Source organism: Periophthalmus magnuspinnatus, chromosome 13 (assembly GCF_009829125.3).
Source record: "Periophthalmus magnuspinnatus isolate fPerMag1 chromosome 13, fPerMag1.2.pri, whole genome shotgun sequence".
NCBI lineage: Eukaryota > Metazoa > Chordata > Actinopteri > Gobiiformes > Gobiidae > Periophthalmus > Periophthalmus magnuspinnatus.
The window spans coordinates 17,691,182-17,709,120 of NC_047138.1; the positions used below are offsets into that span (position 1 = coordinate 17,691,182).

General features: G+C 43.6%; 1 protein-coding gene across 2 annotated transcripts in view; it reads right to left on the minus strand.

Annotated features, from left to right (window-relative positions):
- The window catches only part of nova2 (NOVA alternative splicing regulator 2), a 44,271-nt gene that overhangs the window by 11,125 nt on the left and 15,207 nt on the right, over positions 1-17,939 (minus strand). For both annotated transcript variants that reach the window (XM_033976982.2, XM_033976981.2), the window contains one exon: positions 1,178-1,344. In XM_033976982.2, the coding sequence (XP_033832873.1) occupies positions 1,178-1,344 (167 nt within the window). The remainder of the gene's footprint in view (positions 1-1,177; positions 1,345-17,939) is intronic.

The window sequence follows — 17,939 nt, forward strand, 5'->3', positions numbered from 1 at the left end:
CGTCTCTTGGAAAGGCCAGTCCGAGATCTACCTCTTTCAGTGACATGTGTTTTTACACAAATTAACTAATCATTTCAGTAGGGGATTGAAATCATTGGCTGTTAAAGGCAGTGAGTTATTGGTAGTTTATGAAAATATGCACATAATATGATTTAAATGTTGGATTACATGTTCTATAATAGACTTTGGAATGTATACAGTCAATCCAAATGTATTTAGTTCAAATTCATGTTTGTTCATCTTCTTGATGGCACCAATTGTTTTTAAAACACAAATTAAAAATAAACAATATTTATTCATTCATTATTTTTTATTTTATATAATTATCAAGTGGATGAACAAATCATTCTTAACTTAACTGTAAAAACTTCCTTGGCGGTAAGTTATCAGGCTAATTGGCTATGCTAATGGTTTTGTGTAAATCCATTCCAAGTCAAATCTCATTGCATTTCTGTAATATTTCCTTGGCCACCTAAATCCTATAAATATTGTGCATGAGAAGTATTAGAACAGTTGAATCAGCACATTCTGTGCATATTTCACTGTTAACTGCAGATAACCCACTGCCTTAAACTGTTAACTTCATTCCCTTAGTGGAATAAGCCACTTGTGTAAAAATACTTGACACTGAATGGGGGAGCTCCCAGACTAGCCTTTCCCAGAGAAGCCACCAACCAAGCAAGTACTCGGCCATAGCTCTGCCACTGCTCTGCCAAAATCTGGTTTTCAATATTGTCCCTGCTATGATTTCAAATAGAGTTGCTAAGAGACAGAGGGGGGAGGAGGGGTCTAGAGGATTAAAGGGGATAGTGGGAGGAGGGGGGGGACGGGCTGGTACCCACACTTCAGACTTTGCCCCTGTAACCAGGTGTTTGTAATCATAAACACCTGGTTTTAATCAGAGCAATCTTACGTGATGTCTCCAGCTACTTGAAATTGCAGAGGCCACTGAAGGCAGCACAAGCGTTCTTTGACCAGAAGGCTGCAAATAGTTTGCACTGAAATTGCCAAAAAAAATGACTAGGAACAGTAGATGACGCTACTTATACACCACATACACAATTTAGTAGCGATTTAAAAAAAAAAGTGTTTAGTTCCATTTTAAAAATACGTTCTCCTTACACACTCTATTGTATGTATGTAGTGCCTTTCTGCAGTAGAGTTGTTGGGGTCTGACCTGCTTGACGCGGTCTGGGTTGACGGTGGTCTGGGGCTGGAGGATGCTCACGGGTTCAGTCTTCTGGCTGCTCTGGGGCATCTCTCGTACCTTCTCTGCGATGAAGTCATGCACACTGTTCAGGGCCTCCACTGTACCCTGGATGAGACACACACGCTCTGTGGTCCCTGGAACACACACATGCAGAGGTCAGGGTTCAGGAGCAGGTTCTTTCCCCTCTCATGGTTCTGTCACTTCTGACACACAGGAGACAGACACCAGGCTACTTCTGAACCGCATGTCCTGCATTCTTTTGGACCATTAAAAAATCTGCATCATAAAAAGTAGTGTAAATACATACATGTGTATACATGTGTATGTGTACATATAGTGGAAATTGTACAGTTCTGGCCCTCACTCCCTACCCATAATGCAGAGGGACAAGTTTCACAATATGCTGGCATATTGGACTGACCCATCTGCATTAGGTATTCTATTTACCCCTTAGAGCCTATTTTAAACACTTTTAATTAATATGTTTATTGAAAAGGTCAGTATTGAGTATCAGTACCTCAAAAGCACTTAGTATTGTATCAATACCAAAAACAGTGGTTTCGCCCATCCTGAGTACATACTGTTGAAATCAGAGACACCAACAAATACTTTATGATTTTGTTTACCTGCCAAATACTCATGTCTTCTGATCATTTCTCTCAGCAAACCCACATGGGTAAATCTCAGGCCTGATAACCTCATAACCTGAGACTCCCCATGCACCTTTTGGTATGTGGACAGGCCTGCCAGGAAAACCAGATAACTGGCCTAGTCCAATTTAAACAGATATAACTAAATGCATGAATAAATCAATTGAGGTGTTATGAGTCGAATCTCAACGATCCCAATAACACATCTGGAGAAGCCGATATGTATTGGGATACCTGCCTCATGTAACAACACAGTCTGATTTACATCAGGTCCAGACTAGGAGAGGCATTCAATAGCTTGCTACCATGGTAGCAACTAATGAGCATCCAAATAAATAAACACTAGCGAGCTGCAGATTTTTTCATGGCTATGAGATGCTGCCGAAACCTACACGTATCACCGATTAAGAAAATAAAATTGGAAAACAAAGTACAGAACAGTGTGCGTATGCCAGTGACAGTGAAAATGGGGGTTGATTGGCAATATGGCGATTCAAGATTGCTCAAATATGTATGAATCACTCCAGAAACAACTTTGAGAGGATAAATGATTAGCGGAAACAACTCTAACATAGTTAAATGCTCTGAAAAGTCCATTTTGCAGAATAGATCTGCTTTAGCAATTGGAGCTGCTAAAGTTTTAGTGTTCTTGCTAAATGATTAGACGCCCCTGAACATCTTGTAGTCTCTTATTCTGGCCTATTGGGTTCTTTGACCTGCTGTAGACTGGGACAAGAGTGGCCTGACAGGCTTTAGGGCAAAGATGATTTGAGTTTGGTTGTTTAGAGCACTCAGAGTTCTCTGTGCATGTAAATATAATCAGTGAGACTATAAAACAATAGCAGGATTTGAGGTGCTGTCTCTGTCCTGTCCTGGTTGGCCTGAGCCGTGTTGACCTTTGATGGGATTGTGTGCGCGGGGACCACAGGGACTATCTGTTAATCTGGCTCATATTTGAGATGATTGTGTGTGAGGGGCGTGAGGCTGCGGTTAGTCCACATCTCAGACTATAAATACCCCACAGTGCTCTCCCTGCAGCACATGGGGACCACTCATCACAGCCAAACATGTGTCTCTATTTTTACAGTGCGCTGACAGGTTAAGCTAACAAAGTAGCAGCATTAGCATTTGTGTTTGAGCTGAGAACCCGAAAAGTGGGCCTCGCCTCCTGACAGCTGGTGGCCTCTGGGTAATCTGTCATGGTCCAATCAGAGGAGGGGATTAGCGGGCCATTGTCTCTGTAGAGGGAGAGAGGGAGAAAATGAGAGGGAGGAAAGGAGGGAGGGAGAGTGAGTGAAAGGGGGAGAGAATGAGAGGGGGGGGGGGGGGGGGGGGGGGGGGGAGAGAGGGAGGGGCCTGTCACAGCTGTGCTCTGCATCACTGTCACAGAGGTCCTGTCACTCAGCTCTCACCCAACTCACTGTAGAAATGCTCTGGATCACTACATGTTAGTCACTACATGGCCATGCCAAAGCCTGATCTTGTCTGATTTCGGAAGCGAAGCACAGTTGGACCTGGTTAGTACTTGGATGGGAGACTGCTGAAAACAGGTGCCACAGTGGTCCAGCAGTGGCTCTAGTGGAAACTACTGCTGTGTCCTTAGGCAAGACACATCACCCACATTGCATAGTGTGTGTGTGTGTGGGGGGGTGTGTGTGTGTGTGGGGGGGGGTGTGTCTCAGTTCCATCAGTCTGCCTCAGGGCAGCTCTGGCTACAGTGCTAGCTTACCACCAGTGAGGAATAGAATAATGCATTATTATTGTGTTTTGTGGATAATAACTTATGTGTTTGGTTTAAAGGAGGTCTCACTGGGTTTTGCTGTAATAGCAGCCAGTGTAGGCTCACAGTGACAGCTCTGTGCTCTGATCCTTCTCCTTCTGTCCTCACACAAACACCATTGTGTGAACTAAAACGGTCAGACTTTCTTAAAGGGATATACAGGGATATATCATATATTATTCTATTTAACCTGCCTACATTTGTGCATGCACCAGCAGAGGACACAGTTTTGGCTTTGGCTAATACACTGTGAAAGCCATGTATAAAGAGCTAAACACAAGGACAGCACCAGCGCTGCTGACCTGCAGAAAGGACAGAGCTGGGGGACCACAGCAGGTCTGGGGACAGAGGAGGGTCCTTGTGGAGACAGGGGCTGACAGGGGAGGGTCCTTGTGAGGACAGGGACTGACAGGGGAGGGTCCTGGGCTTCCCTTTGTCTCACACAGAGAGAAGGACACAGGACTCTAAGCGCTGCAGAGAACAGAGAGACAGAGAGATAAAAAGACAAACACATAGGTCCTCTGGAGCTCTGGAGGATGCTCTGTTCAGTGTGTCCCACAGCAGCAGCACTGGATTCTGTACTGACTGTACACTCACTTTACCAACAGCAAAAGAACTGTACTAATGCCATCACAACATAGCCTACACCTGACAGGAGACTCAGCACTCTTTGAGCACCCATGTGTCAGAGCCTCAGTGGTGACGAATAGTACAGTGCTGCACTCAACATCAGCTCCATAAGACTCAAACATACACTCCACACAGTAGTGAGGAGAGGAGCACAGCATAGACCTTCTTCCACAAGTGAAGGACGTGACAGTCATAATGCACATTAGTTACTTTGTCTTTCTCTTTCTTCAAACTTGTAATAGTCCCCAAAATGTCCCTGATGCCTGTTCTCTGAGGAGGGAGGGGCGGGGCCGAGGCAGCTGCAGAGACTGAGCTGACGTCATTCAGGAGGAGTTTGGACCTGTGCCTGAGGAGCTGTGGATCTCCAGTGCCTCTGTGAGTAGGGAGGAGCACACAATTGGCTGAGTGACATATTTGTGTTTTGTCCCATCACAGTTGTACAGACTTTAGTGGTGATGTCACAGCTCAAACCTCTCCCTCTGCTATGACTGCCCTGGCTCTGTGCTCGGGTCACTCAAAGCTCCTGCATATGTGAGGACGCGTCAGTAGGACAGCACATACCAGAGCAGCAAGCAGTTCTGTATGTTCATGTATTGTCTGTAACCAGATTATCCAGAGGAAGCAGACTATGAACCAACCACTATGGACACAACTTACAACTCTCACAAACCAGATTCACCTACACTCATTTTGTGCATGTTACAACATTCAGACTGCAGTGGGCTTTACCGTCACGGCCCATGCTTCCAGCTTCATGATTGATTCAAATGGTTCATATTACCATGCATGCACAACGAACCAGCTCGCTTTCAAATAGCTGCCTTCACAAAAACACATTTTTAAATATTATTGGCCTATTGTTGTAACTGTTACCTGAAACTCTCTCTTGAGCATACTTCCTCTTTAAATCACAGTTTGATGTGACAATAGTTTTAAACAGTTTGGATAAAGAAAACCGCAGTGTCACAAAAACTAGGTATGCTTTCCAGTCCATTTTGAACCTGCAGAGTCATTACACACCCTGGATCCAGCCACACGTGACCTGTACAGAGACTGGGGCTGAGAATCTTAGGGTCCCTCACAGTTTGATATGATATACGGCTCACAGCAGTGTCACAGTTTTGCGATACATGTGATAATTGATATATTCTGCAATACATCAGGTTTTTAAAGATCCAAATACATTTTAAGACACTGTAGGTGAATAGAAAAAAAATCTTATATTTAGAGATATAAATTTGAAAATTCTGCTGTAGTTGACTCAAATGAATAAAAGAAAAAAATGTATTACAAGTTTTTCCATTATCTGATGTTTTTATATAAAAAATAAGGGTTAAAATTGACATTTTTTCTGACATCCAAAAAAGACACATGAAAAGAGTCAGGTTTGGAATTAGGTATGAAAAAATCCTTCTGTACATTTTGTCAAAATCTTGTTAAGAACAGGACTGTAAAGGAGGAGGCAGGTGTATTAAATCAAATATTAAAACGGACAACTTTTGGTGAGTGGGAGTGGACAGTTTTGTTGACACATGAAAGTTTGTTGCTAGCAGACCAAACTGACCAAAGGACAAAAACATTTTTTTAATTTGTTTTGGCTGCAATGTCTCCCCTTAACAACAGTTTTTTTTAAGCACTACCTGTGTGAACGTAAAATGAAGTACACACATTTTAATCACCGGAACTGTGAATATGCAAAATCTGTGCTCACATTTTATGTATTTATTTGTCAAATATATCAATAAATACATTACATGGGGTACACTGGTGGAGTGCATTTGAAGAGTACATTTGTGGAGTATATTTTGTGGAGTTAATTGTGGAGTACATTTGCGGAGTAAACTTGTGGAGTACATTTGCAGAGTACATTTTGTGGAGTACATTTGTAGAGTACATTTGTAGAGTACATTTTGTGAAGTACATTTGTAGAGTACATTTGTGGAGTACATTTTGTGAAGTACATTTGTGGAGTACATTTGTGGAGTGCGTGTGTGGAGTGCATTTGTTGAGTACCTTTGTGTGGTGCACTTCTATACTTCTAAGGGTGCATTTACACTCACACCACATCAAAATGTGGGGACTATACTGGCACTGAACCCAGAACTAAATCTGGACTGGACTAGGACTTAACCAGGACAAGAATAGGACCAAACCAAGTCTACATCAGGACTCAAATGGAGCTAAAACTAGTGTGAACTCACCCTAAAATGGGGTTGGGACCCTGCAGTTTGGGGTGGTCTGGTGGAACGTGAGAGTAGCCCTTCCCCCTGGATGCTCTCCCATTGAACCCCAGGTCTCTTTAGAACCAGGCCGAGCTCTGAATCAGGACAAAGGACCGAGGAGAAAGCAACATTTCTGAGGACTGAGCTCAGCCTCCACCTGCTCCTCCTCCCTCCTTTCTATGTCTGTCCTTTGAAAATACCAGATTTTGCACTTACTCTTGCTTGAATAGTAGCTTTCCCCAATCCCTTTTTACTCTTACTTGAGTAATTTCTTGGTCAACTACTTTGTACTTCTACTTAAGTAATTTTATTTTGAAGTAACGTTCCTCTTACTTGTGTAAAATCATTTGCTACTCTGCCCACTTCTGTCTATTTACTAGAGATGCACCAATCAAGCTTTTTTAGTTCTGATATTGATTCCGATATTATAGACTTAATTATCTGCCAATACTCGATATCAAGCTATAGCAGGAAAGAAAATGAAAACAGCATTTATTTCTTTTAAACAAAAATAAAATAAGACAAAATTATGTGTTGCATAGCTATTATTTTTCTCTCAAGTAACTACAGTACAGTTTTGAACCGATATGTGGAAGCCGATATCTGATGCCAGTATCGAATTGGTGCATTTCCACTTTTTACAGCCTTAATAAAGCATGAAAAAGATTTAATGTGTAGTGGATAAATAATAACTACTTAATAAATGGGTGACGGCTACGAGTTAGGGTATTAATTAAGTAGTTACTAAGCCTGAATCATTCTCTACATAAGTGGTACGAGGGACAGGATCTAAACGGCTGTGCACAACAGCCACAAGAGGGACATGTGGTGACTCATAGCTGCCGACAGAGCTGTACACTAGCTCTGGATCCTCATCTCCCAGCTCTGTTTGGTACTGCCTCTGCTCTGGTGTTCTCCATGTTGCTCTTCCACTTGTCTCAGGGCCTACCACTAGATGGCATATGCTGTTCCAGGCCTATACTGTTCTATAGAAACACACTACAGAAACAGCTGATGTTGTGATGCCCCCATCATCTCAGGAGGTCAGAAACATTCAGGCAGTAAATCTGGGCCTGCTCAGAGAAACCCCGAGGACGAGCTTGTGAAATGGCGAGGTGTTGTGAGGAGGAGCTTGTGGAGTGGTGAGAAGGATCTGTGAGGAGGAGCTTGTGGAACAGTGAGGTGGTGTTGTGAGGTGGTGCTTCGTGGTTCTGTGAGGAGGTACTTGGTGGTGCTGTGAGGAGGTACTTGGCAGTGCTGTGAGGAGATGCTTGGCTTGAGGAGGTTGTTGCAACAGCAGTAGGTTGGTCTGCTGGCTGCAGTCTGTCTACAGCTCATTATGGAGCATTTGGGCTCTCAGATCTGGTGTCTCCACCTGTCTCCTTCACAGACCCCCCCCCCCTCCTCTCGCCTCCTCCCATCCTCTCACCATCCTCTCCCTCCTTACCCCTCACCCCCACTGCCTCCTCTCCCTCACTCTATTGCTCCTCTCCTCACTCCTTCCTCTCTTTCTCTCCCTCATCTGTCTCTCTATCGCCCTCCTTCTGCCTCACTCTCACCCTCCCTGCTGTCTCTCTCTCTTACCCCCCGTCCTTTGACTCTCTCTCTCATTCTCTTTCTCTCTTCCTCACTCACTCTGTCCTCCCCCTCCTCTCCCTCCCTCTTCCTCCTCCCCCTTCCTCCCCCCTCCCTGTCCCCTTCCCTGTCCCCTTCCACAATGCCTCACAAAGTTATCCAAACAGAGGACTGCGGGCTGTGGCACATGTGAGCTGGTATAAGCCAGGCTTAATAGCGTATTTCGATCCTCACTCGGCTCCTCTGCTCCTGCGCTCCTTCACTGTGGCCGTGTGGTGGACAGTGTCAGCTGCTCTAAGCCGCTGAGGATCCCCGGCTCTGGTCTGCAGCTGTCTGTGCTCAGCTCCGTCACCTCCGAGCCCTGCACACTACCAGCTCCACCAAACCAACTCCCACATGATCTATGAGGTCACGCTCACATCCCGGCCAATTGGGGTTGTCAAAAGTATCGAAAATCAGAAGCTCATCGATACTAAATCTAGTATAATAACTAGATACTCATTTGAGCAGGAAGCAATACTAAAAAAGTACTGAAATGAAACTTTCCTGAATAGCTCTAGAATGATCTTGAACTGTATCAGAACCACATATACACCCATAGAGCACTACAAAACATACCTCGACTGAGGGATTACAGAGCTATAAGGCCACACAGCAATATAGAAGAAAGTACTTAGATTTAATGTTGAAAACACCATTCTTTCTAAAGAAAGAGAGTTTTTATTATCATTGTGGTATTTGAGTATCAATACTGAGTATCGAGTCTATTTGTTAGTATCGAAATCAAGTTTGTTTTAGTATCCAATGTCCAATAATGCTCTCAAGGGCCTAAAACTGATACATCTTCTGATTTGATGTTAAAGGCCCTGTGCCTCCATGTATTTGAGCAAAATGTTGCTCTGGTATGTGAAAGTGCTTATAAACTCATCATGGTGAATAATTAGGATGCTCAGAATGCATAAGTGAGGAATAACTTGGGATCACTGCAAACTGCTTAAAACAAACTAGATTTTTGACGTTTTGAGACCGTCAAAATCAGGTACAGCGTCTTTAATAGTAATGCAGATGTTCTGAGATGATTTATAGTTAATGGACAAAGTACATCATTTTACAAATTAGACCACTATATTTAAACAGCAGTACACAACTGGTCCAAGTTACAGGTTAGATCTGTGGCGGTGGTTTTGAAGTATTTTGAGCAATAACAAAAAACACCAAAAATTTTAAAAAAGCTATACAATGTGCCAATGTGCAAATTATCTCCATTAGAAAAGTTACACAGTGAACCTTTGAACGTGGTATTTATAAGAGGCACTGTCTGTGTGTGTGTGTGTGTTTGTGTGTGGGGGTGTGTGTGTGCGTGTGTGCGTGCAAAGCAGATGATGGAAAGGACAGAGGAGCCTCTTAGCCATGTTAGCTGGCTGTGCTGCAGTGTCCATACTGAGCATGTGCGGGGGGAAGACCTGACTCAAGAGTGACCTCATCAGACAGACGCATATGGAAAAGCCTTTAGCATTTACTGAGCACGCTCCAAAAGGAAGCCAGCACAACTCACTGCAGTAACTCGCAAATAACACTTTTCAGATGCCATTATTCCTATTTGAGTAATATATTGTAGAGTGTAAACCTAACCAATTTTGCTGATCTAAATGGTGGCTACCTAAACCCCAGCAGCTGCAGCCAATCAGGAACCAGTGCTAGTGCAGCCTCTGCAGATCAGTGAGTGAATTCTGGAGGTTTCACATGAGGCATGGCCTGTTCATATACAAATTTATAAAACCAGTTAGGTTTATAAAACAGGTTAGGTTATGATTTAGTCTAGACAAATAGTGACTATGGCTATGTTTAAGATTTCTGGGAAATTAATGAAAAGCAAAAGCATGGAAACCCAACATGAGTACGTGTGTATGGGAGAAGGGGGGATACTTTTGTCCCAGTGCTACAGACTGGAGGTGATGGAGGGGGAGGGGCTCTTTGTTTGACTCTCACCTTCACCATAAAGGGACCTCCCACCCCACTTAACAAAGCACCTGCCCCTTTAAGCGCATGGGGATTCACTTAAGACACTGAACAATCCTTCCTTTCTTCACAATAAAACTTGCCTTGTTTTTAGGCCCATATCTACCCTCTGCATCATACAAACTCCTCCTGTAGTCCACTCTGTAATGTCAAACTGGACCTGTTCAGGCTGTGAATCCCAACACAAAAGATCAGGTTAAACATTGCAATAATAATAATAGTAATAATAATAATAATAATAATAATAATAATAATAATAATAATAATAATAATAATAATAATAATAATAATAATAATAATAATAATAATAATAATAATACATGTATATGTAAAAACAGAATTTTAATCATTGTATTTAATACCCAAAATATTTAATATCTTGCTCCAGAGTCTTACATTTACTCCAAACCATTTTTTTTTTCTGACAGAGGATTGGCTGTGGATCTCTGCATTAAAAACACCCAAACTAACCATTAAGCATGACTGATCTGAATATAGCTTCAAACTCGATTAAACGCAACACCCTGTTATATTCCTCTATACACACTGTGGCTATGTGAATTTCAATGGAAGAATGTAGAGAACTCTGAGAAACTGAAACGCTCCTTGGCTGGTAGTAAAGACGGGACAGGGCCTTTGTGCAGACAGGCCTGTTACTATGGCAACCACAGACGCCAGGTCATTGTTGTGCAGCCAATCAGAAGCCACCGCGCACACACACACACACACACACACACACAGGGGAGGTGGGGTGAGTGTGCCCTCCCCCCTTCCTCCCCCCTCCTTCTATCCCTCCCCCCTCCTTCTCATACCCCCTCCTTCTCTTCCCCTCTCCTCCTCTGCAGTCACTACCATACTGATTGTTCATATTGATTGCTTATGTTAATTTACCCAGAAGCAAAAACACAGAAATGACACTCACTCCATTTACATGCCTGGCCGGAAAACCAGAGAACTGGCCTAAGGAAAACCTGGGAACTATGAATGAGGTGTTGTGAATTGAGTCTCAAACATCCTATAACACACTGGTCCCCAACCACCGGTCCGTGGGCCGGTACCGGTCCGTGGGCCGGTACCGGTCCGTGGGCCGGTACCGGTCCGTGGGCCGGTACCGGTCCGTGGGCCGGTACCGGTCCGTGGATCAATTGGTACCAGGCCACCGGCCGTCCAAGAAATAATTAATTATTTCTTGGATATTTCTTGTATTTATTATCTGAGTCTGAACAATCGTTTATTTTGAAAAATGTTTCATTTTGAAAATGACCAGATTCTCTCGGTTACATTTACGTCACTTAAGCGCCGACAGCTTAACCACTTAGCGTTCCGACGGCCCGCCTGCGTGCGCCTCCATGTCCAATCTGCTGCAGGAAAGTGAAATCTGTTCTGTCACTTCTCTGCATTTCTTTTGTCAGTTTCAGGCATTATAAACTTCTGACAGTGCCAACTTTGTTCCTCAGCGCAAAACAAACATGTTAGCTTGTGATTGACACCAAAGTTGGCCAATAAGGTGGGGGCTGTGGGTTACTGGAGCTGCGGACAGTGAATGAGAGCCACAGATGACTGAAAGAGTACGCCCCACTCTCCCCCTTGTAGAATCAAGCTGTTACATTACACATGTTTAGTGATGTTTTCCCCTTAAAGCCCATGAACTGCGGAACACGCTGAGGCATTACACGCAGGGGTTTACTGTAAACAGAGGGTGTTTGCTGCGCGCGTAAAAAGACGAGACTGAATATAAAGATCCGTGCGTAAAATTATGCGCGCGTATTGCATAATTTTACGCAGCAGTTTTGCGTTTTAAACGTGACGAAACTGACAAAACAAAGGAAGTACGCGACCGAGGACACTGTGGATGTTTGTACAAGTTAAACTAGAGGCATCTCGGACCTGGAGCGGTTCGTGGAACCGAGTGAAGATCTCATGGTGGACTCAGGAGTAGAGGGACCTTATGTTTTGATGGACTGGATGCTGTTCCTGATCGGTAAGCGTGGTTTATTCTGCTATTAACTTATTTGTGGGTCAAATGTGTATCATGTGTAATCATTAGCATTAGCTAATCCAACCTTTGGGTTGCAGGACCAAAGCTCTAACCACTGAGCCACTGTCACAGAATGACTGTCTCACTGTACAATCATGTACAGTGTGTTCTTAGTTTCCAGTGTGTGTTTGTTTACATTTTGAAGTGAGTGTGTGTTTGTTCACTGTTTGTAGTGTGTGGTTTGGAAATATGTATTTATTTTGACCCATACCACTTGTTTTGACTATATGTTATATACAAATATACATTTTATATTGTGTTTTGATATGATATATAAATGTACAGTAATAGAGCAGCTGGGTGTGCAGATACAGATTCCTCTCAGTGTGAGTTTTCAGTAGAGCCCTCACTGATGTCTGTGGGTTGAAACATTTAAAAGTTATTGCACTTTTTCCAAACGTTCTCCAAATGTCTTCATTCAGATAGGTTTGGAGAGGCCTGAACTTACTCATGATAAAATGATTGTAAAACTCTAATTTTTATAGGTATTGACCTCAAATTTGAAATGTAAGTGGTCAACAATCTTGTCAGTTGAGATATAGTGTATTTTTGGCCCCAGCTGCCTACTGCAGCTTTCTACACCTTCATTTTCACAAAAAAATTTTGGCGAGGATGAGAATTTTTTTTTTTTTATGTGTGTTCCAAAGTGTATAAATGCTCAGCAGACAAACTTACAGTGATTCTGACACCTGTGGGTGAAACTATAGGGTGTTACCTTTACAAAGACCCCAATTATTTTAATTTGGAGAGGTCAGAACAAAGGCAATTTCACCAAAATGACCCAGAATGCAAATTAGCAAAAAGCGTTGGCCGGTCCGCGGTGATATAAAGGTTGGGGACCACTGCTATAACACGCCTGATCTTGATTTTAATCAAGAAAATGAATTAAATGAATATGTATATGTATGAGTAGTGCATAAAGTTTCCTTCCACTAAATAAGCAACAAAATTGTAGTGCGGTAACAAAAAATAAAATAAAAAATGCTACAAGATACAAAAGAAATTGAGATATATAAATATAGTAGACCATGACAGCAATATTGTATCACAATTTGAATATTGCACACCTCTATTTAGTCGTGATGACAAACTACAGTCCCTTCAACGAGCACCCACCAAGCATATGTTGTATAAGAACAAATAACTTGTGAGTAGTGAGTGGTGACAAGTTAAAGTTGTCAATCTCCATGGAAACAAGCTAGGTACTCCACCAAAAGCAACTATTTTGGCAATATAATGAAAACGCTAATTGAATGAAAGGTAGATAAGTTTACCGTTGAACACCAGGTAATGGACCTTCTACCAGAAAATTTGCGCATTGCATCTTTAATCAGGTCAAAACATCTGCATTACGATTACTGCCAACATTTTAGCCCGCCTGGTCTAAAGCCTGCACACCCAGGCCAAATAAACTAATAAGGATGCCCTCCCGCTGTACAACAAGACAGCCCTGAGCCCACCCCTCATGGCTCCTTGTACCTGCTGAGGGGGATGGGTCCAGCCGGAGAGTTTCCATGGCAACGGGTGTGGAGCTCTCATCACCATGGCAACAGGTGATTCTCCCACATCAGGACCACTGCAGTCGCCATGGCAACGCAGCCCATACTGCAAACCTGCGTGGACCAGGAGATTTCAAGGAGGCACCAGACTGCAGCAAAGACTGCTCCTGTCCTCTTCTCCTGTCCTCTGTTCCTGTCCTCTGTTCCTGTCCTGCTCTGTCCATGTCCTCTTCTCCTGTCCTCTGCTCCTGTCCTGCTCTGTTCCTGTCCTGCTCTGTTCCTGTCCTCTGCTCCAATCCACTGTCTCTGTTCTCTACTCCTGTTCTCCATCCCTGTCCTCTTCTCCTGTCCTCTGTCTGCCTCTATTCCTGTCCTCCTCTGTCCCTACCTTAATCTGCACCTGTCCTCTGCTCTTGTTGTTTGCACTTGTCCTGCTCTGTCCATGTCCTCTTTTCCTGTCCTCTTCTCCTGTCCTCTGCTCCTGTTCTTCGCTCCTGTCCTCTACTCCTGACCTCTGTCCATGTGCTCTGCTGTCCTCTTCTCCTGTCTTCTGTCCCTGTCCTCTGCTCCTGTCCTTTCTCCTCCCCTGTTTCTGTCCTCTGCTCCTGTCCTCTGTCCCTGTCCTTCTCTGCTTGTGTCCTTTCTCCTCCTTCGCCCCGTCCTCCTCTGCTCCTGTCCCTTGCCCTCTTCTCCCCTGTTCTCCTCTTCTTCTTGTCTCCTGTCCTGTGTCCTCTGTCATCAAAGGCCACCCCGGGGTCACAGCTGTTGCCTGTATTTGTCATCGATGCAAACATCACTTTATGACGTGGACAAAAGGGGGCGCTCCTCCGCGTTCAGAGGCGCAGTGCTGCAGATGTGTCAGACAGATGGGACACACCCCCAACCCCCCCTGACACACACACACAGACACACACACATACACATACACACATACGCATACACACGTGACCGGGTCAGAGGGGCCATTGTCCTCAGAGGGCTGTGGAGCCATTGTGCAGGACAGAGGGAACACTTGGGCTTGTACAGCTCTGCTTTGCAGAGCCACCAGCACCACTACTACTACTACGACTACTACTACTGCAACTATTACTCCTGCTGCAGCTGCTACTACAGATGTTTTGATCTGCTTTAATATTTGTGGCTTTTGTTGTGAGATGCTTTTTTCTCATCTTTCTTTGACACTTTGTGACTTTGTTCTACAGAATCATTCAGTAGATTGTGTGTCTCAAAACAACAAATGTGATATTACCAGTTATTACCAGTGTCTCATCTCTATCTATCTAAAAGTGCAACCCCTGCAAATCACCACATTATCAGAGGACCACAGGAGAACAGGACCATACGACCAGAGTAGCAGAGCAGAGGAGGAGGAGGAGAGGAGCAAAGGAGCTGAGCAGAAGAGGAGCAGAGGAGGAGAGGAGGAAAGGAGGAGAGGAGCAGAAGAGAGGGGAGGTGAGGAGAGGGGAGGTGAGGACTGGAAGAGGAGAGGAGGAAAGGAGCAGAAGAGGAGAGGGCCGGAGGAGAGAACCAAAGGAGAGGACCATAGGAGAGGACCAGAGGAGAGGACCAGGGGAGGAGAGGACCAGGGGAGGAGAGGGGCAGTGGAGCAGAGAGGGACAGGAGCAGTGCAGAGGAGGAGAGGAGCAGAAAAGGACAGGAGCAGAGAAGGAAAGGAGCAGAGGAGGGAGTTGCATTGATCCCTCAGGCCCCTGTGGGGCCTTCAGCTGTGGGTTATGGCAGGTCCCTGTGGGGTCCTCAGCTGTGCCTGATTAAAAGTCTAAACACGCGGCGCTCAGATGAAGAGCTATTGATCTGCGGTGAGAGCCTCAGCTCCTCAGCTCAGACTGGTCCTCACTGTTGTGTTACACTGTGGCTCTGGTTAGATTCACACTTAAGGGGAAGTTCTGCTCCTGAAACTGAGGACACAGCTTTACAAAAGAAGTGTTTCCTCCTCACAGAGCACAGTATAAAACAGCACTCAGACCTGTGCTCTGTCTGCATCGAATACAACATTTGACTGCAAGCCAGAAACTATTGCCTGCTAATGCACTGAGGAGTGAAGGAACATGAATGAGGCTAAATAAAAATTGCTGTGAGATCTAGAGAGATGAATGTGAGAATGAAACAGTATAGTGGTGAAGATATATAGAATTTAAAAACACATAGAGGCCCTCATGACATGACATGGTGCACAGAACTGGTAACATACGCACATTTAAACCAGTGAGTCCAATTTATCAAAATGCATGTAAACCCGGGAACTGTTACTGAGGTGTCATGGTTTGAATCTCAAACATCCCAATAGTAGATCTGGAAAAGCCAATATGTATTTGGATACCTGCTGCATGCAACAACACAGTCTAATTTACAGACTAGTAGAGGCATTCAACTGCATGAGGTAAGAAGCAGCAAGAAAAATATTAGGCATGTGTTTGGATATTTGCTCATTCGTTTTAGATCAACGGAGGTAAAACAAACTACAGTTCCTCCACCCCTGACTAGCACATGTTTTAGTTTGGTCAGCCACGCTAAAGTGAAAGTAAAAACAACCAGTGCTTCAGTGTGTTTGTTTGTGTTTGTGCTGTGGAGAGCAAATAACTTATGAGTAACACAGTTCGTCACAGGTCTGAAAATCAAATGCTATGGTATATCTCTTTCTGCCAAAAGTGTGGTTATATGTTTGATAGACATTTTTTATTAACAATTACAGCCATGCAGTTTTAGTATGCTAAATTACTAGACGTCTCTGAACATCTCATAGCCCCATTGACCTGCTGTAGACTGGAACAAGTGGTCAAGGTTTTGGGGCAAAGATAATTTGAATTGGGTTGTTTAGCGGACTCTGAGTTCTCTTTGCATGTAAAGTCAGTATGGCATGTTTTGGTTTCCGTAGCGGCGCGGAGCTTACAGCATAAGAGGCTTAGGCAGAATTCGGCCATGTTGATGGAGCCTGCATCAGGGACATTAACGGACTACAAGTGCAATCAGACAGGGATTAGGGGAGCACAAAATGGTGGCCCCCACAGCTGTGCTATAGTGACAGAGGAACGCACTGAGGGACCACAAGATCAACATGTGTGGCACTTATATACACACACACGTTGGGTTTCCATGCTTTTTGAGGACATTATAATGACTATGATTGTAATGAAAGTAATTTCCTGAAGACTGATACTGTAACCACTTGCTTAGCCATAATTAAAATAGAAGATATTATGCAAAATCTACTTATTTGAGCTTTCTACCATGTTATAACATTGCTCCCTTATCAAAAACATGCCTGAAGTGGTTTCATAAGTCATCTATCCATGTTTGAGTAATCTAGCGATCTCTCCTGGGGACTATTTGAACCGTCTTTCCGGTTAGCTGTAAGATCCTGCCCAGTGGTCCGCCCACAAGCCTACGTCACTTGCATGATAATTGTCCATAAATATACAAAAGCATGATATAAAACTGTAATGTGACAAACCTGATGTGATATGCTGTGCAGTAGTTTCATTAGCAGGATTCACACTGATTGTGTTGTGATAGCGCTCTGAAGGGGGAGTGACTCAGCATATTAGTAAGTTGTTTTCAGCAAAGACAGCATTTTCAAAACAATAAAAGGTGAAAAAAGGTGATTTAAATATATGTGTTGGCAATTAATACCCCATAGAAGAAAAATACCATCTTTTTAAACCCTAACCATAACCTATTTTAACATATCTGAAGGACAAGTGGACTTGCTGTTTTTTTAAGGGGGGACGTGGGGGGGGGGGGGGGGGGCATCTGTTGTCATGGCGCCCTGACCTACTCTAAACGTCCGGGACATTACATTACTTTTAAATATTCACAACGGAGATAAGCAGGAGACAGATGCTTAAATGTGCACTTTAAGCCTGTCAATGCAAAATGATACATCCAAAAAATACACAAAAATAAATGCATGTTTGTTTTTTGTTTTGTTTTTTTGCACTGAAAAACATGAAAACCCCTTCAGGATAGCGCATTCCGCTAATGAAACTACTGTACATCGCATCAGGTTTGTTATGTTGTAGTATATTGTTTTGTATATTTATGGAGAATTGTTGCATGGGAGCATGGGTTTTTGAGTGGAGCACTGGACAGAATTTTACAGCTAACCATAGGATAAGCAGCTAAATGTCTTCACTCCTACAACTTTTGTCCAGTTGACAGATTTTACTTTTGGGTTTTAGTATGGATCAGGCCTAGACGACTGAGGGATTACACAGACAGTTAACCATAGGGTTCTAAAAATATATATATATATGTTAAAATTGAAATAAACCATAGGGTTCAAATAGGACCCAGGAGAG